This window comes from Oryctolagus cuniculus, chromosome 14 (assembly GCF_964237555.1).
Source record: "Oryctolagus cuniculus chromosome 14, mOryCun1.1, whole genome shotgun sequence".
In the NCBI taxonomy this organism is placed as follows: Eukaryota; Metazoa; Chordata; class Mammalia; order Lagomorpha; family Leporidae; genus Oryctolagus; species Oryctolagus cuniculus.
Window position 1 is genome coordinate 995,763 of NC_091445.1, and position 20,064 is coordinate 1,015,826.

At 61.8% G+C, this 20,064-nt stretch overlaps 1 protein-coding gene across 2 annotated transcripts in view; it reads left to right on the top strand.

Annotated features, from left to right (window-relative positions):
* Positions 1-20,064, top strand: part of IQGAP2 (IQ motif containing GTPase activating protein 2) — a 196,178-nt gene that overhangs the window by 20,544 nt on the left and 155,570 nt on the right. For both annotated transcript variants that reach the window (XM_070056267.1, NM_001082161.1), the window contains 1 exon segment: positions 2,822-2,921. In XM_070056267.1, coding sequence (XP_069912368.1) covers positions 2,822-2,921 — 100 coding nt within the window.

The following is a 20,064-nucleotide window of genomic DNA, read 5'->3' on the forward strand; positions in this document are numbered from 1 at the left end:
TCCGTGTGTGTGCATGTGTGCAGTGTGTATATAGTGTGTGTTTGTGCATACGTGTGTGTGTGGGTGTATATGTGTGCCTGTACCTTGTGTGCATCTGTGTGTATGTGTGTACATATGTGTATGTGTGTATGTGCATCGTGTGTGCATGTGTGCGCACAGTGTATGTGTATACACGTGTGCATGTGTGTATATATGTGCATAATGCATGTGTGCATGTGCATAATGCATGTGTATGTGTGTGGTGTGTATATATGTGGTGTGTTGTGCACGTGTGTGCACATACGTGGTAGGTGCATGTGTGTGCATGGGTGTATATATGTGTGTAGTGTATATGCCTGCTTGTGCATGTCTGTATGTGTGCATGTGTGGTACGTGTGTGTACATGTATGGTGTATGTGCACACACGTGTGGTGTGGTGTGCACATGTGTGTGCGTGTGTATATGTGCATATAGTGTGTGTGCATATGTGTGTTTTGTGTACACATGTGCATGTGTGTGTGGTCTCATTCACACCCTTGGTAAGTTGTGTCCTTTGGGCTGGGTCATGTCAGGGAGTTGGGTACCCGGGCAAGGCTGGGCTTGGCATGGGACCCCAGGACCTGCAGCAGCTGTGTGGGTGAGGCCTGAGTGTGTCAGAAGAAACTTGATAAAAGTGAAAATATTAACGGCCGGGTTCCGCCCAGAGATTAAGATGCCCATGTCCCGTATCGGGTGCCTGGGTTCCAATCCCGGCTCTGCCCCCCACCCCAGCTTCCTGCTGGGTGCGCCCTGCGAGGTGGCAGCTGGTGGCTCACGTACATGGGCCCCTGCCACCCACATGGGAGACCCAGGTGGAGCTCCTGGCTCCTGGCTGCAGCCCGACCCAGCCCTGGCCACTGAGGGCATTTGGGGAGTGAACCAGCGGATGGCAGACCTCTGTCTGTCCGTCTCTGCCACTCAAACAATAAAGCGTAAGTGAGCAGCCGTCTTTCCCCGGAAGTGAGTGAGAGACCGGCACCGCGGTGTCTGGGGCGGGCATGGGGCTGGCGTGGGGCCGGCGCGGGGCCGGCGCGGTGCAGGGCCCCGGGGTGAGAAGTCGGTGACTTCTCCAGTGCGGTGATCGGGAGGCCGCCGTCGGGATCCCCGCGAAGGCGGTGTTCACAGGTGCTGGGAGCCAGCTCTGTGTGAGCATCTGTGACAGGCATGCAGGAGGCAGGACCACAGCCTCCTCTTCCAGGGGACCCGGCCAGGGGGGAGGAGACAAGGCTCACGCTGGCGGCTGGGCGTCTCGCATGAGTGACGCAGTGAAAGCCAGGCCCTCGGTGCTGGCAGGGCAGTCCTGGGTTCCAGCCGAGACGCCGTCAAGGGTGTCACACTAGGAAGTGGTGGTGGGCGGGGCTGTTCCTGGCTGCAGCGCAGACAGCAGTGGGAGGAGAGGCAGCTGCCACACAGAGCTCTGTCCTGTGGGAGGTGGAGCTCCGCCAGACGGCGGCATGTGGGGCAGCGGCCGCCCGGGCACAGAGCCGCTGCTGCAGTGGAGGGGGCGGGGCTGGGCGGCTGCACCTGTTGCAGGAGGAGGAGCCCCAGGCAGGGATGCGGGCATGGAAGTCAGGAAAGCCCCACACCCCCTGAAGCATGAGACCCCCTTAACGTGGAGCAGGTTGGGTTATTGCAGAAAAGAAGTGGCTGTTGGCGCTGCTGGTGGTGCTGGTCCGGGTGGGCGGGGCCCCTGCCCAGGGGTGGAGCCGAGGGGAGTGCTGGGGGGAGAGGAAGCCGCCCTGGGTGCTGCAGGTACCCACCATGCCCTGAGGGTCCCTTTCCCCCTCGTTGTCCACAGGGACCCCAGAGCGTGTGCTCGGCTGTGTTCTGGCCCCGCTTGGGCACGGCCCCCATGGCCCAGTGAGTTCCCCGTGTCTGCAGCCGGCACAGAAAGCCCCCGCGGGCGGTGCTCAGAGAAGGGGCGTCTGCCCGGGCTCTCTGCTCACAGCCTGGCTGCGTCCGTCATTAGGGCCGGGCTGAGTGTCGCGCCCTGCAGCCTGTGTCAGGTCTTCAGCACCCAGCGTTGTTCTGACTCCAGAGTTCAGCACTCGGCCTTGGTTCCTGTGTCTGCCGGGGGGATTAGCAGGGGCGCCCCTCGCTCCTTCTCCCTCCCACCTGTGTGGCTGACAACACTGATGTTCCTCCCCAATGCAAGTGGTGCACGTACACGCGTGTGTGCACACACACCATGCAGCGTACAGAACACACCTCCATGTGTGACCACACGTGCACATGCATGTGCCACACACATGGATTGCACGTGGTGTGTGCATGTGTGAACACCAGCATGTGTGTGTGACGCCTGCACGCACAGGCACAGGTCTTCCTCCATGAGTGAACTAGCACGGCAGACACTGGACCGGTTCAGGGGCAGTCAGGGTGAAGAGGGACACACGGCCCCGCGGGTGGGAATGAAGGGCAGGCGCCGTGGGCAGGGAGTGCGGCGTCAGCCACCCGGCGCCCAGAGGCTGTGGCTCCATGTGCTGCTGACAGGCGGGCAGCCGTGTTGGTGCACAGGTAGGCCCGCGGGGACTGCGCCTGCTCGCTCAGCTGCTTCCTCCTGGCAGAAGGTTGTGTGGTCAGCGCCAAGAGATAGGTGAGGGGGAGCTGGAGACTTTGCTCTCCTGACCGAGGGTCCCGCGTCCTTCTCCGGGGGTCGGGGGCTCTAGACTGTGATCCGTCCGGGACTGGGGACAGACGCGTGCCGTGGGCTCTTCGCTGCCTCCCGGGTGCTGCTGGCGTGAGCGTGTGTGGTGTGGGGTGGAGGCTGCCGGGAGTGACGCTGTGCGCCCTGTGTCTGCAGCGATCGTGGACGATGAGAGGCTGTCTGCGGAGGAGATGGACGAGAGGCGGCGGCAGAACATCGCCTACGAGTACCTGTGCCACCTGGAGGAAGCCAAGAGGTAGAGGCTGGGGGCGCGGGCGTGGGCTCGGTGGTTGTGGGGGCGCAGGCGTGGGCTCGGCGGCTGTGGGGGCGCGGGCGTGGGCTCGGCGGCCGTGGTCCTGCGGTCGGACCTGTGGGTGCCTGGGGGGCTCCTGCAGCTCGTGGTTTGGGATCCTAACTGGCCACACGGAGGTCAGCGGGCCAGGGTCAGCCCCGCACCCGCCCGGCAGGGACAGAGGGGTGTGACCCTTGCCGAGCACACACCTGTGGCCAGGATTCCAGAAGCTCGCTCACCGACTTGTGGGTGGCAGAGGGTGGCTGGGGAGCCTGGCTTTCACACGGGCTCAGGCAGGACCAGCCACGGTCAAGGTGCAGCCAGGCACTGCTGGGGCAGCCACGGCTCGCGTCGGCTTCTTGGTCCCACTGCCTCGGGTGTGGGGTTCTCTCCCCACAGCGGCTCCTCCCCTCTCCAGGGTCTGTGGGTTGCAGGCTGGAGGGCGGGCTCTGATCAGCAGTGTCCTCGTTGACCTCTGGGTGAGGCCACTTTGGGTGTTTGGTGTCCGGAACCACAGGGACTCCTGTAGCCGAGGGGCAGGTGCTGAGGGTTCCTTATCTGGGCAGGGCGGAGCTCTGCTGTGCCGGGTGGGGTCGGTAGGGGGGTTGATATTTAGTGTGGACTGAGCCGGGTGTTGTTGCCTGGGGGCTGCTGCTCCTGCCCCCACGTCCCCTTACAGAGCGAACACGTGGTCATCCGAGTTCGTCACCCCCATCTCTGCAGAGTGACACGGCCAGGAGGCCGAGGTCTCCATCAGGACTGTGTGGAGCCTTCCATGACACGTGCCCTAGTCGGCATCAGAGCAGCCTTCGGGCTCTCTCGTGTTGCCTGGCATTTGAACGGCTCTTTACTGTTCTTTAAGCTCCTGAGGTCAGGCCGGAAGTTCGTCTGACGGTCTGTGGAGTCTCCAGCTTGGTGGCAGGACTCCCAGGGGATTTTAAAGGTGCTATTAGCCAGGTCCCTGCTAGGGGAGTGAAATGGCCCAGAGGCGAGCACAGGCAGTGGGCGTTGAGCAAGGAAGCGAGGACGGTGGGTGGACAGCCCTCCTCTGCGGGGCGACGCCCAGGCTGCAAGGGAAGAGGTGAGCGTGGTCACACAGAACCTGCACGAGCCCCGGGAAGCAGTCAGGGCTGCAGGACGCGCAGCGAACACGAGAACCTCACGTTTCTGTTGGCCAGCAGGGAGCACTCGACCGACACCAGCCTCAAAAAGCAAAAGTTGGACGAGTAAGACAGGGACACGGAAAACCCTAAAACGTGGCTCAATGTCGCAAACCAGCTCAGTCAAGAGATGTCCTGTGCCATGGCCTGGAGATGATGTTCAGCATCGGGAGTGACCCTCGAGGCATCCCAGCGCCACCTTAAGCACAGCAACTGACCAGCCGACCCAGACCCAGGAGGAGGAGATGCACAGATGCAGAACGTGGACAAAGTGCAAGAGCGTGTTCACCAACCTCCCCATGTGCAGAGTTCCAGCGAGCAAGGCCAGCTGCCGTGGACACGCACGTGCACGGGTCAGTGGGACACAGGACAGGCTGCCTGGGACACAGACACACAGATCAGTGAGACACAGGGCGGGCTGCTCTGGACACGGGTGCACACAGATCAGTGGGACACGGGACAGGCTGCCAGGGACACAGACACACACAGATCAGTGAGACACGGGACAGGCTGCCGGGGACACAGACACACACAGATCAGTGGGACACGGGACAGGCTGCCGGGGACACAGACACACACAGGTCAGTGCAATGGACTTGGAACCTGAAGCTCAGCTGATTTCCGTCGGAGCAGTCCAGGCCACTCAGCAGGTGGGCGCAGGGTCCAGCAGGCGGTGCTCTCTCTGCGAGGACAGCGGCTGTCCGGTGTCTGGGGTGGGCGTCGGCGCCCCCAGGGCCTGTGCCGAGAGCCTGGACTGCGGTGTAGCCACAGCTCGAAACCTCGGGGGGGGGGGGGGTGGGAATCCCTATGACCTGGGCTCAGCCGTGGTTCTGAGATCCAGCTCCAGGATCACAAATGGTCCTTGACGGAAGAGCCGGAACACACACATTGGAAAAGGACAGACTTTTCAGCTGAAGGGAAACGTGTGGGAGCCTGGAACGGGGCGCCTGGCCCTTGCACGTACAAAGGTGATCTCGAGCTGGACTAAAGATCCAGACGTAGGACCTGAGACTTGGGAACTTCCAGAAGGAAACGCAGGCGGACGCTTTAGGACGTTGCAAGGGGCAGGGATTTCCTTTTCTCAGATTCCCAAAGCACAGGAGACAAAGGCAAAACTCAGCAAAAATGGGATTTCAGCAAACTGAAGGGCTTCTGCCGGCAAAGGAGGCCATCGGCAGAGCCAAGAAGCAGCCACAGGATGGGCGAAGACGTCCTCAAACCGTGGTCTGACGGGGCAGCGTACAAGGCACGCGAACAACTCAGTGTCACTGAGACCACAAAACTCCTCTGCAGAGGGGCAGCGGATCTACACGTCGATTTCTCAAAGGGAGAAGTGCGAGTGGCAAATCAGGACGTGAACAAATGCTGCACATAGCCCATCAGCTGGGAAACGCACGTCAAAACAGCGCGGGATCTCCTCGCGCCGGTTAGGTTGTTCCCGGACTCTGGCAGGGACGTGGGAACCAGGAACCCTGCACACGGGTGGGCGTGCGCGTTAGTTCAGCCATTGCAGGGGCCGGCGTGCAGCTGCCACAGGCGCCTCAGGCAGAACTGCCCTGCACCCAGCAGCCCTGCCCCGGGTCCCTAGCCGAGGGAAGGGTCAGGAATCTGCACTCTCATGTCGATTGCACACAGCCAGGCGAGGGAGACTGCCCACGTGTCCATGTGGAGCAAACACAAACAGTGGAGTGTGGCATGGCCACGTGACAGGATGAAATGCTGTTGTCTGCGTCCGGTGGGTGACCAGGAGGTCGCCGCGCTGCGTGAAGTAGCCAGACGCCATGCAATCTCACCTGTGCAGCCTCCCGGGCACAGTGCTCCCGGTGCTCAGCGGGCGGTGGCGATTAGCAAGGCCAGACAGCGTGTGAAGGGAGGGGAGGGGACAGGTGGACGGAGGGGCCCTCCTAGCTAGGAAGCCGAAACGCAAACCGGCGTTCCATTGCACAGAGGGGGACCACCAGGGATGTTAGTGTGCTGTGTTTCTCTAAGAAAGATACAAGGAGAGATTCTGAATTTTCACTATTGAGACAGGGTGTTGAAAGAGCTTGGACGTACAGCGTCAATGTTTATCAACACATCCAGTGGTACTGACAAGTATGTACAGTTCTTATGTGACAATTCACTAGGAAAGGGGGGACCTCTGTGTAGCTGGGTGCTGTTTCACTAAAGCTTTGATTAAGTGGACGTTCGCTCAGCCTGGCTGGGGGACGTCCTCCGTGGAGCGCTGGCTGAGACTGTGGGTATTCAGCAGGTGCTTCAACAGGAAGGTTTTCCTGAGGACAGGAGGTGTCCCGTGCTGTGTGTTACAGGGGTTGATTGTGTACTGAGTGTGAGGCAGCACAGAGGGCTGCAGGCGTGTAAGCAGCGTGCCCTGGGGTGAACACAGCAGGGTGCAGGTGTGTAAGGAGTGGGTGTGAGCACAGCGGGGTGCAGGCGTGTGTGCAGTGGGTGTGAGCACAGCGGGGTGCAGGCGTGTGTGCAGTGGGTGTGAGCACAGCGGGGTGCAGGCGTGTGTGCAGTGGGTGTGGGCACAGCGGGGTGCTGTGGGGACAGAGCGTGCGCCTGTACTGTCTCGGAGAAGCTGCCTGTGTGGTGTTTCCTGGGGCCTCTGCCCGTGCCGCCCACGCCCGTGCCGCCCACGCCCACTCCTGTCCTCACTGCCCGGCTCTGCAGGGCCCTGGTTGGTTCCTCCGCCATCCTCTGGCCCCTCCGCCTCTGTCCATGCTGTGGTCAGCTGGATCTCCTGAGAATCTGGCCTGGGGAGGTCGGTCTTGTTTAAACCTTCCAGCTTTCCTCCTGCCTGAAGATAAAGGGCCTCTCTGCAGGGCCTCCCAGGCTCTGTGCGGCCCGCGCTGTGGCCTCGGCCTGCTCCCGGTCAGGCCTGCTCCCGTGCCGGCCCCCAGCCGCTCCTGGTCGGACCTGCTCCCGTGCCGGCCCCCAGCCGCTCCTGGTCAGTCTGCCAGCCCCCAGCCACTCCCAGTCTGCTCCCGTGCCGGCTCCAGGGCCCGACCCTCGTGTGCTGTGCGTTTCTTCTCCCTCGTCCCTGCCTCTGGTGGTTGCCTGCTCCCGGGGGTCCTCTGGCCCCCAGGTCTGTCCCTGCTGAGTGGTGCTGGCCATTGTCCTGTTGCCTCTGAGGGGCTTGGGGCCCAGCGCTGGATGGGGCACATCCACTCCTAAGGAAGATGGGGTTTCCCTTCATTTTAGCTTCTGTGGGTGGACGAAGAGGACGTGAGTTAGACTCCAGGTGCACAGGCCTCGGGACGGGTTCTGGGCTGCCGGCCTTAGTCCGGTGGAGAGCTCCGTGTCGCGGTCACCCGACACAGGCGCTTCCTGCCCTGTCTGTCACCCCTGGGTGTGCGGCTGGGAATTCCGCACAGCCTAGCAGCCCTGATGGCACCTGGGCCTTCTCAGGGACCGTGTGACGAGGCGGGGTGGGGCGTGGCTTGGTGTTGGGGCGACTTCAGCCTTGAAATTGTTGCTCATGCTTGGTAAGGCGATGAGCTTCGTAGGTCTGTGTGCACCGGCTTGGGGTTCGAGGCTCACAATGCTAATCTCATGGCAACCCTCTGTCTAGGAGTGCTAGGCACACCTGCGCTGGGGACACGGGTGCCCGGGGCTGTGTGTCAGTGAACTGTGGCTGCCTGCCCAACTACCTGGAAGCCGAGCGGCTCCTCTCAGACTCGGCATCTGGCCTTGCGGTTCCTGTGGCTCCCATCCCTCCCGCAGCTGCAGGGCCTCAGGCTTCCCCTGGGGTGTGTCCCCCACCGGCTCACCTGGCGGCGTGGGCGGGACTCAGATCCCGACCTCTGTTCCCCACTGCTGTCTATCAGAGCCTTCCCTCCACGGTTGCCACGTGGGTCTGCCAGCCAGCCAGCCAGCCCGTGACGTGGAGAGCAGGCGCGAGCCGCGGTGGCCACCCGCACCACAGTGGCTGTGCACCTGCTCTTGGCCCGGCGGCTGTCATGTGTGCCATCCCCCGCTCACCGGCATCAGCTTGCTGAAGTCATGCTGGCCCCAGAGAGAGGGACTCCACAAGGGGCCGGTCTCAGGGGCTGGGGGCCTGGGGGGTGCCACCGAAGGTGCCTTCCACAGGGGGGGCAGAAGCCTGGCAAGATTGACCCCAGAAAGTGCCTGGGTGGGGAACCGCTCCCCAAACTCCTGCGGCAGCCGTGGTGAGGCCGGGCCAAGGCTGGGGGCTGAGTACACTGGACCCGGGTGTCCCCGCGAGTGGCTGGGACCCGAGGACTTGAGCCATCACTGCTGCCTCCCTGCGTGTGCGTGGGCAGGAAGCTGGGGCGGGAGCTGTAGCTGGGATCAGACCCAGGCGCTCTGATGGGGGTGATGGTGGTGGCTTCTTCTTTTCCCCTTTTAATTTATTTTATTTGTTTGAACATCAGACACACACACACACACACACACACACAGGTCTTCTATCCACTGGCTCACTCCCCAAATGGCTGAAGCCAGGAGCTCAGAACTCCATCTGGGTCTCCCACGTCGGTGCAGGGGCCGCCTGCTGCTGGTCTCCCAGGTGCGTGAGCAGGGAGCTGCATCGAAGGGAAGTAGCCAGGACCCGAATGGGTACCCCTATGGGATGCCGGCACTGCGGTCGCTGGCTCCATTTGCTGTGCCACGGCGCTGGTCCCAGTGTGGGGGTCTTAACTGCCAGGTCAGATGCCCACCCTGGGCGGTTCTGTACTAAGCTTTCCGTACGTCTGTCATCTGAGCTGAAGCTAAATGAATTTGTAGGTTTTGTCCTGGGCGGGCCCTGGCACTCAGGTTTCTGCTTCCTCCTGCTGCGCCTGGGGTTCCCTCGCCAGGGTGTGCACTGGAGGAGTTTCCAGAGAGTCGGTGCCGACGAGTGGGTTTCAGGTCCATGTGTGTAGCATGTGCTCAGATCGCGAGAATCAGTCGTTTTAAACAGTTTGTCTTTCATCTTTTAGACCCCCGCCTTCTCCAGGGGAAGCTAACCCACGGCGCCATTGTGAAGACCAGGGGACGTGAAGGCCGGGGAGAAGTGGAGAGGGCGATGGTACTTGCAGAGGGGCTGCCCTCCTCTCCCGCAGGGACGGCCCCCGTGACCTCACCGCCCCTGTTTGGGGAGAGAAAATGCACCAGGCGCTCGTCCCCTGCTCCAGCTGCCTGTCCCACCTCCGAGAATAGCAGTGGAGACGCCTCCCCTGGCGGCGCGCTTGTCTGGGGACATCATTGTCCGAGGGCCCTTTGTGTGCCCGCGGCCTGTCTGAGAGGCTGGGGCAGTCTCCTACGTGCCAGGAATGAGCACAGGACGCGAACGCGGGGCCACCTCGCTGACCGCATGGAGGTGCGGCATTGGGTGTGAGAGAAGCGCTCAGGTGTCTGAGAGCTGTGCGCGCAGGTTTGCTTGAGACTGAGCAGCCCTGGTCCTTCAGGAACACGGTCCCAGTCCTCTGTTAGTCCTCCCCCAGCCCTCCGTGTCCCCTCAGTTCTCCCCACACTTGGAGCTGGAGAGAAACGTCTGTCCTGGAAACCAGCCAGCTGTCGCCCATGCAAATGAATGAATTTGTAAGGGATTCCTAATTGCATTTGTAGAACAGAAGCAGCTTTCCTGTTTCTATGGTAACTGCCTCCCCACCCCCCTTCTCTTCTGAGGAGTCAGGGTTGCTCCACACGGGGGCTCCTGCAGGTTCCCTCTCCAGCTGCTCCAGGCAGGGGCTGCCTCTTTAGAGGCCCCGGGCTGTGATGCCCAGACCTGCGGGCTGGGGAGGCGAGGCCTCAGGCAGAGGGCTTGCTGGGGGGGCCAGGCAGAGGGCGGGACATGGAGACATGGCGTGGGTGGGAATCTCCATAGCACAGCGTGGGTCCCCGGGGGACATGGTGCTGAGGGTGACGGGCCCCCACTGAGAGGCTGGAGCAGGGACAAGCGAGTAAGGCTGGGAGGTGTGGCAGGGGCTGGGGCAGATGGAATCATCTGGGCGTCTGTGGTGTCGGTGGCCGAGCCTGGCCTCTGGACATGTCACTGGGAGGACTGTGGCTTTCAGCCTCCTGTGTGAGGTCCAGCCTTGGACGCGGGCGGCACAGGTGCCGGTCGCCGGTGCTCTGATCCGCAGAAGTGTAACTTCTCAGAGGGAGGGCGTTTTCCAAAGGTATTCATTGTCTTCATTTTTAGAGACGGAGGGAGCTTCCATGTGCTGGTTCAGTCCCCAGAAGCCTACAGCATCCAGGAGGCCTGGGCCAGCACAAAGCCAGGGGCCAGGAACTCCATCCGGGTCCCCACACAGGTGGCAGGGACCCGCGGACTGAGCTGTCCTGCTGCCTTCCCAGGCGCATTAGCAGGGAGCCGGAGTCCGAGCAGAGCTGCGGGACTAGAATCGGGCTCTCGGATGTGGGGTGCGGGCGCCTCACCCCCGCTCCTGCAGATGAGCTGAGCCGCTGAGGGTTCAGTCCCAGCACTTGTGTTTCTCGGACTCCGTGCAGCGGGGGCCGCTGGAACTTTCCGTGGGCTGCTCACAGGCTCAGTGGCCACGGCCTCCACCCTCACAGCTCCGGGCCGAGCAGGGCCAGCCCCACTGATAGAGGAGAAACCAAGTGCTGAGAACGCACGGCTTCTCCCAGGGGACAGCCAGTAGGCCACAGGGATGCGTGGCTGCCCGGCCTGTGTGCCCGCCAGGACCGCCCACCACTGTCACTGGCCCTGGAGGCAAGTGCTGTGTCCTGCTCCCCGAGTCCTCTGCTGTGACAGAGCCATCCTGACGTCCCCAGTCCTGCCCCTCGCAGCGGGTCCTGCACCAGTGCTGGCTTGGGTGGAATTGACCTCCTGCTGACCCCCCCCCCCCACTGTCTGTAAAGTTTAGCAGGGATTTCTGGCCCCCTGCTCCCCCGGGGGCTCGGTGCCTCCTCTGCCGTGGCAGGTCTGGGCTCCTCGGCCCTCTGTGGGCTCTGCTCTCTGGCCTGGTGGCCTCCTCCTGCCTGCCTGTGCTCCCAGCCAGGCGCCGGCTCCGGGCAGCCGTCGGGGAAGGCCGTGGAGGCCACCACGGCCAGCACTGAGAGGCTCCCCTTCCACGTGGCTCTGCGAGCCAGCATGGCCCTCTGTTGGCTGCTCAGCCTGGTGCCCTCACCCCTCCCTGAGTCAACTCCTGTTTCTCTCCTGGGGACGCTGCGGCCCGAGACGCCTCCTGGAGAGCGGCCGCGGGTCAGCACTGCTGTGGGCGTGGGGCCGGACGCCGGCAGCTGTGCAGGATCAGAGCAGCTTTGCTGAACGGTGGCGGGAGCTGTGGGAGAGATCACGTAGGGGTCCTGCTCCTTCAACCACACACGAGGCTCGGCGGGCGGCCTGAGCCTGGGGAGGCAGAGCCAGTGGCTTCATATTGTGACCCAGGACCTGTGTGTGTGTGACACGTGTGTGCATGGGTGTAAATGTGCATGTGCTTGTGTGTGTGCATATGATTGTATGCTCCTGCATGCTCCTGCATGCGCGTGCCTGCACATGAATTGCATGCATGTATCTGTGCACATATGCATGCGTGTGCACATGTGTGTGCATATATGTGTGATCGTGTGTGTATGTGTGTATGATTTGTGTGCTTGTGTGTGTATGCTGCGTGCACCTGTGCATGCACGTGTGTACCTGTGTGTGCATGTGTGTATACATATGTGTGTGTGTGTGCATGCGTGTTTGTATGTGTGTGGGTGTGTGCGTGCATGTGTGTGCTGGTATATGTGTGTTCCTACACCTGTGTGTGCATGCATGTGTGTGTGCTGGTATGCGTGTGTGTATATGCATGTGTGCCTGCGTGAACGGGACCCAGTCTCGTACCTCCCTCAGCCCACCATGGGCAGCGTGCTCCGGCATTCGCTCCCCAGTTCCATGTGATTCGTGCTCTGAGTCTGGAGGTGGCTGGCTTGAGCCTCGGTGCTGCTTCCATGACCCGCTAAGGAGTCCCAGCCGGCAGTCAGGACAACAGACCCTGCCCTCCAGAGCACGCCTAGGGGCCCGGGGCCGGCCTCCCTGTGAGAAGACGTGGGAGCACTGGAAGGAGCTCACCTCGGCTGTGTGACTAGGAGGCAGCCACAAGGTCAGGCTGGTCTACGCTTGAAACTTCCACAGCCCTACTGCCACCTGCAGGGCTGTGTGTGCGGACCAGGGTCAGGGTCAGGGTCAGGGTGTGCAGGGCTGTGTGTGAGGACCTGGGGCAGGGTGTGCAGGGCTGTGTGTGAGGACCTGGGTCAGGGTCAGGGTGAGCAGGGCTGTGTGTGAGCACCTGGGGCAGGGTCAGGGTGTGCAGGGCTGTGTGTGAGGACCTGGGTCAGGGTCAGGGTGAGCAGGGCTGTGTGTGAGGACCTGGGTCAGGGTCAGGGTGTGCAGGGCTGTGTGTGAGCACCTGGGTCAGGGTCAGGGTGAGCAGGGTTATGTGTGCGGACCTGGGTCAGGGTCAGGGTGTGCAGGGCTGTGTGTGTGGACCTGGGTCAGGGTCAGGGTGTGCAGGGCTGTGTGTGAGGACCTGGGTCAGGGTCAGGGTGAGCAGGGCTGTGTGTGAGCACCTGGGTCAGGGTCAGGCTGTGCAGGGCTGTGTGTGGACCTGGGTCAGGGTCAGGGTGTGCAGGGCTGTGTGTGAGCACCTGGGTCAGGCTGTGCAGGGCTGTGTGTGAGGACCTGGGTCAGGGTCAGGGTGAGCAGGGCTGTGTGTGAGGACCTGGGTCAGGGTCAGGGTGTGCAGGGCTGTGTGTGCAGACTTGGGTCAGGGTCAGGGTGAGCAGGGCTGTGTGTGAGCACCTGGGTCAGGGTGAGCAGGGCTGTGTGTGAGGACCTGGGTCAGGGGCAGGGTGTGCAGGGCTGTGTGTGAGGACCTGGGTCAGGCTGTGCAGGGCTGTGTGTGAGGACCTGGGTCAGGGTCAGGGTGTACAGGGCTGTGTGTGAGCACCTGGGTCAGGGGCAGGGTGTGCAGGGCTGTGTGTGAGGACCTGGGTCAGGGTCAGGGTGTGCAGGGCTGTGTGTGAGGACCTGGGTCAGGGTCAGGGTGAGCAGGGCTGTGTGTGAGCACCTGGGTCAGGGTCAGGGTGAGCAGGGCTGTGTGTGAGGACCTGGGTCAGGGTCAGGGTGTGCAGGGCTGTGTGTGAGCACCTGGGTCAGGGTGTGCAGGGCTGTGTGTGAGGACCTGGGTCAGGGGCAGGGTGTGCAGGGCTGTGTGTGAGGACCTGGGTCAGGGTGTGCAGGGCTGTGTGTGAGGACCTGGGTCAGGGTGTGCAGGGCTGTGTGTGAGCACCTGGGTCAGGGGCAGGGTGTGCAGGGCTGTGTGTGAGGACCTGGGTCAGGGTCAGGGTGAGCAGGGCTGTGTGTGAGCACCTGGGTCAGGGTCAGGGTGAGCAGGGCTGTGTGTGAGGACCTGGGTCAGGGTGTGCAGGGCTGTGTGTGTGGACCTGGGTCAGGGTCAGGGTGTGCAGGGCTGTGTGTGAGCACCTGGGTCAGGGGCAGGGTGTGCAGGGCTGTGTGTGAGCACCTGGGTCAGGGTCAGGGTGTGCAGGGCTGTGTGTGAGGACCTGGGGCAGGGTGTGCAGGGCTGTGTGTGAGCACCTGGGTCAGGGTCAGGGTGAGCAGGGCTGTGTGTGAGGACCTGGGTCAGGGTCAGGGTGTGCAGGGCTGTGTGTGAGGACCTGGGTCAGGGTCAGGCTGTGCAGGACCTGGCCCAGCTCTGACTTGCAGGCATTTGGGGACTGATCCAGTGGATGGAGCCAGGACCTGTGTGCATGTGTGTGTGTGTGTGCCTGTGTGTGCATGCATGTATGTGGCCAGTGCTTGGCCCCTAACTTCCCTGTGGACAGTAAATCCTGCGGCTCTCACAGCTTACAGGGCTTGATGCTGGCTGAACCGGACGGGGCCATCTGAGGCCAGGGCTCAGCAAAGGCGCATCCATACGGCCTGGCGTCCACACCGCCTGGTGTCGGGGAGGTGCAGGCATGCAGAGGGAGGGGACCAGAGCAGAACCTCCCATGCTGCAGAGCCCTGCGCACGGCTCTCCCTCCCCGGGCAGCTGTTTCTAGTCTCCTCACAGGCGGTGGAGGCGCCGTTGTCCACTGCATTCGGCTGTGGCCACCGCGGAACACCGGGCTGCGTGGCCGCTGGGCTGTCCTGTCTCAGTGCAGCCTCCGGGCAGGCACTGTGCTGTGGCCTTGATGGACAGGTGTGGTGGCAGCGCGATGGCCGGCCCGGCCTGTGTGATGGGCCGCTTTCCTTCCTGGACGGCTCCTCGGTGTCCAGATGGCCAGGCGCAGCCCAGGCTCTCTGTCCCTCGGCCTCTGCATTCGTGAAGTGGGTCCAGGAAGACACTTCACAAAATTGGTGGAAAAATGAAATGGGGGGGGGGCTTTTTCATAACACACCTACATTGTGAAAAAACTCCCTGTGGATCTCAAGTTTTCTGTTGCAAAATAAACTCAGAGTTTTGACTCAGTCCTCCACTAGCTTTATGAAGTGTCCTGGTCCCTCCCACACCCCGTGGCAGTGTCGCCATGTGCACGGCGGCCAGGAGTCGAGCGCGAGCCTGGTGTGAGTTGCGAGGCGTGGAGGCTCGGGGCCAAGCGCCTCCTTCAGGAGCGGGAGTGTCTGTGCCGGGGACCGGCTGCACTGGAGACGGGAACATGCCACCGGCTCTGTAGGGTTCCTGCCTGCTGTGTGTGAGCAGAGCTGGGGCAGGGCTGGCCTGCATGCGGCCCCCGCTCTGACAGTGCTTCCCACCCTGCCAGCTCGCTGCTCGGGTGGACACAGGTGGGCGCTCGATCCCTGCAAGGGCCGGGGGCAGCGCAGGCCCCGCACGCTGAGTTTGCAGTGCCGTTGTTGCATTGTCATCGTCTCCAGAAGAGAGGTGTTGACATTTGCTGTCCACCCTGGGCGGCCTGGACGTCACTCAGTGTGGCTCTGTCTGGTGCATTGGGCCACAGCGGGACTGGACTTGGAGTCAGGTGTAAAAAGGTTTCCCCTGGGGCACTGGGCAGCAGTCTCAGATCTGAAGCAAACTCTTGGCTCTGGTCAGCTCCTCCGCTCCCTGAGGCTGTGCTGTGAGCCTGCTCTGGCCGAGCCCCCGCCCTAGGTGCTGTCCTGTGCCCGTCCCCCACTGCACACCTCACCAGCCAGTCGAGACTGGTGGATGGAGAGAGGACACACACCTTCCAGGCTCCTCAGAGGAGCCCAGGGATAGACCCGAGTCAGGGAACTGCAGTGGCTTTTCCGGACTCCTGAGGAACCTTCTGGAATCAGGGGCTGTGCATGGGGGGAGAGATGTCCACCTGGCTGGGGAGGGGAGGTCAGGATGGGGAGTTTTGGACAGGCAGACACCTTAAATCCCAACTCAGCTAAGACCCAAAGAAAGCACAGGGGACGAGCGACGCTGGACGTGGCATGTCGCCTGTCGGAGGGCCCACACCTGTGCAGCTGTGGGCAGAGCAGGTGGTGCCTGGCACCTCTGCACGGCCCCGGGGAAGGGTGTGTGAGCGCCCGTGGCTCTCTCCCGTCTCCAGTGCCCTCCCCGCACTCGGCACTGCCGTGGCTCAGTTCCGGCGCCAGGGCGTGGAGCGGGCGGCTCTGCTCCACCTGCGGACATCCGGCCAGCCGGCATCTCCGTGGCTCTGATTTCTCACACCCTCTCCCTTCTGGTTTCACACCCGGGGCTGGGGTGCCGATGGCAGAGGCAGGAGGCGCAGTGAGTTGCTCAGGCCCCAGGGGACCGCGTGTCCAGGGTGACATCTCTTCCTGGAGTGTGTTGAGCCCTCTGACCTGTGCAGATGTGTCAGAACGCACACATGTACATACATGCACACACGTGTACACACACCTGCTGCAAACAATGCCCTGGCTTGGTGTGCGTCTCCTTGAGCAGCAGCTCTGAGTCCTGTTCTGCATTGAGAGGATTTTTTAATTTTGTTAAAAGTCTGGGCGTTCTCCTGGGTTTTGGTGAGACCCACTTGCTGTTTGCATCTGCGAGGCCTTCGCGTCTGGCAGCACCAGCAGCCAGGGCAGGGGTGAGGAGCCGAGGGTGGGGGCTGCTCCCCGTGGCTTCTGTCAGAGAGTTCGGGGTGTTTGGAGCGTGTCTCGGCCTTGGGTTTTGATCCGGAGTTTCTTGGGGGGAGCCTGGTGTTCAGTGCCGGTGGCTGCCCCAGCTCCCGCTTCTCTGGGTTTAGTCTCTGCTTGGCCTTTTTCTCCTCCCAGAATCCAGGCGCGGCCCAGCTGCGGGCGTCCCGTGGTCACTTTGGTGGAATCTGGACCTGCGGGAGGCGAAGCCCAGGGCGCTGTCATGGCACATTTCCTGCGGAATGTGAGGGGAGCTGGCTTTGCCAAGGACGGAACCGGGCGTGTGGGGGCGGGGAGTCCCTTGCCGGGGCCCTCAGGCTTCCTTCAGCCACGCCTCCTCAGCTTGCTGCAGGCTTGGTGTGCCCGACCCCGCTCCTACCTCCGCCGCCTGCTCTCACCCCGATGAGGCTGAGCCGTGGGCCCCGCTCGGGTTGGCGCCGACGGGTGCTCCGTGTTGAGGTCCCGCAGCCTCTCTTTGAAGCATGCATTTCCGTGTCAGAGCCGCGGCCCCGTCGCCGACCCTCGGGGTGCTGCCCTGTGACCTTGGCCGGCGTTGTTCTGTGTCAGGTAGACCTCGAGTTACTGTTGGTGTTGGCAGCGTTGCAAGTCCCTGGTTTTCTTAAAACAAGCGTTCCCTTGGTGCAGTCAACCTCCTCACACCCTGAAAGGCGACAGCACCCGGTCAGAAGGGGGCGCCCATCTGAGCGCCCTGCAGAGGCTGACAGCAAACTTCCTGCCGGGCTGTTTCCCTCTGCAGCTGCCGCCATGAGCTCAGGGAGAAGGGAGCCACGATACAGTGTGGGATAAGGTCTGCTCTGGTCAGGCTGTGCGTGTGGACCGCTGGTCGGTGCTGTCAGTTTGAGTGTGGGTGACGTCAGTGTCTCTCGGACACCCAGGCTTAGGTGTTCATAGCGTTTGCTGGTCGAGTGGGTTTCGTTTGCACCCTGGTGTGTGACTGTGAACTGGAGGGCGCTGTAGAGGACCTGCTGGAGCCCCGCGCATGGAAGTTTCCTCCTCCTGCTGTCGGCATGGGGCCAGCTCTGGGCAGGGCTGTCCCAGCCACATCCAGGCACCTGTGTGCACATGGACAGTGGGGCCTGTGCCTTCCGTACCCTCAGACATGTCCTCAGGGCGTGGGGGACCCCACCTGTGCGTGTCCAGCACTTAGCAGGCGGGGCTCAGCTCTCCCCAGGAACGGGGTCCCGGGGCTGTGCTGCTCTGGCTGTGCGAATACATGGGCCAGGGTCGCCCCGGCTTGCACAGCTCATGGTGGCACGACTGACCCGGGCTGCATGTGCCCAGGCTGGAAAGGAGTCCAGGGCTCGGTGTGGGTGCAGGCAGCTGCAAGGCTGGCCCCGCTCCGGGCGTCACTGTCCACCTGCGTGACCCTGTGGGTGACTCCTGAGCCTCCTGGCCCTGGGCAGCCGTGAGGGTGGGCGCTGTGGTGGGGCTGAAAGTCTTCAGTGCTGTGGCTTCCCTGGGCGCTGGGCGTCGGTGGCTGTCGGCGCCTCGTCCTGGAACTGGCAGTGGGAGGGTAGGCGGGGGGTGTCTGCCAGGCCAGGGTATCTGGGGGCTGCCCTGACCCACAAGGGAGGGTTGCAGGTTTCACAGGTTTCCGTGATTCGGGGAGGCACACCACACAGAAAAGGGCGCGTGGGGAGTCTAGGCTGAGAGCATCCCACCCAGATAAACGCCAGAGTCCACGTCCACTCGCTGGACACAGCTGTGTCCCGTGTGCCGGGCATGGGGCCTGTGACAGAAGAGGTGGGAGCGGAGCTCCTTGGTTGTCCTGTTGTCCTGTGAGGTTTGTGTGAGAGAGCTGCCTCCAGGGGAGAGCACGCCAGGATGGGGCCTCCGCAGGTCCAGCTCCCGGCTGCCCTGGCTGTGAGAGGTTTCGTCCCTGAGCACCTCCTGCTGCGTCCCCGGCGTCACTGTGACCTGACCGTGGTCTCACAGGCTACAGAACGCCCTCGTTTCAGACTTCAGTTTTGCAAGTTTTTATTAGGTTGCTTCGAACACTTTTTTAATTAAAGATTTCTGAGCGTCAACTACAGAAAAACGTGGAGTCAGGACATGACGGTTTGCAGTCCAGAAAGGGGAGAGCCGGTGGGGAGTGTTTGCCATGGCTTCGGTGACAGGTGCTCAGGGAGACACATGCTGGAATCACCTGTCTTACCTGTCTGGTGGGCAAATGCTAGACACGACCGTCACGTTCAGGGCGGGGAAGCAGGCACCTGTGCCTTCCAAGTGGGAGCCTGAGCAATAGAGAGCCTTCCAGGAGGGTGATTTCACCGTAAATAACTCTCTTGTGGCTCAGCAAATTCCTCTCCAAGAATGTTAATTGCCACATTGTTTACAGAGGTGAGAAATTACAAGGGAGTTTCATGGCTGGTTAATTAAATGATGTAAACATGGGCATGGGCGATGGTTTTTTTGTCACTACAGGTTAAGTTTGTAAAGACGCCCGATAGTGTGCAATACTGCAGAGGTCACAGTAAATTGCTTTGTAGTAGAAACAGTCGCACAGAATAGTATCTAGAGTAGATGCAGCATCGGTTCCCACAGATGGATACATTTTCCTAATTGTATTCCTTGCTGTGGAAAGTAAGTAACCCTTCTTGATACTTTCAGAGTTTCTTGTTTTTGTAATCAGCCAGATGACTTCTTTGATCAGGGGAATTGGTTAATGATGGGAAGCTGGACAGGTTGAAGCTAAGTGACGCCAGGGTGCTTCAATGGGGTTCCTTCAGATTTGGGGGTGCCTTTGTGGGCTGTGCCAACTGAACCCCCATCACCTGAAATGCCCCAGAGCCGGGCCTTCTTCACCCCTGTGCTCAGCCGGGGGAGGGGTTGCATGTGCAGGTGGCTGCACGTGTTAGTCACTGTCGGAGCAGCGGCACCACAGTGACTCTAGCTCTGAAGATTCTTCCTCTGTGGTGAACAGATACGGGCGCTTGATAAAAAGGCGAGTACGAGTGTGTTCCACTTTACAGGGTGTTAAAACTGCGGACCTAGGGGAGCCGTGTGCAGGCGCAGAAGGAGCGGGGTTCCTAGGTCACAGGGGGCTGGGCTGGTGTCCTGGCTGTCAGGGGCCCTGGGCAGGTCGTCAGCCCCTGCACCTGCCGCTTTCCCGTCTGTCCTCAGGGCACTGCTGAGGTGGCCAGCGCCAGGGGCTCCCCACCCCCACGGCTCAGGGAGCAGAGGGAGAGAAAACCCTCAGGGCCTCGGACTTCCTTCCTGAGGACCAAACACGAAACCATGAGTCAGGAAGTGATTTCTCACTTCAGAGCCAAGGACACTTCCTGGGTGTGGGTTTTGCCTCCTGCACTCAGCAGCTTACACACCTGTCACCCAGAGGTCCTTGTGGGTGAGAAGTCTGGGTGTGGCTTTGCGCACTGGGTGCTCTGCTTGGATCTCTCGTGGCTGCATTATTTCTTGTCATTGGGGCAGCGTGGACAGAACCAGGGGACAGGAGGGGCCAGCTCTGTGGCGCAGCAGGTTAAACTGCCACCTGTGATGTCACCATCCCATATGGGCACCAGTTCAAGTCCCAGCTGCTCCACTTCCGATCCAGCTCCCTGATAACACACCCAGGAAGCCAGTGGAGGATGGTCCAAGTGCTTGGGCCCCTGTGCTCATCTGGGACACCTGGGTGGAGTCCCTGGCTCCAGGCTTCAGGCTGGCCTATCCTGGATGCCGCAGCCATTTGGGGAGTGAACCAGTGGATAGAAGATTCTCTCTCTCTCCCTCCCTCACTCTCCGTCTCCCTCTCTCCCCCTGTCCCCCTGTCCCCCTGTCCCCCTCTCCTCCTCTCCTCCTCTCCTCCTCTCCTCCTCTCTCCCTCTCCTTGTAGCTCTGCCTTTCAAATAAATGAATGAAACTTTGAAAAAAAAAAAAAAAACTGGGG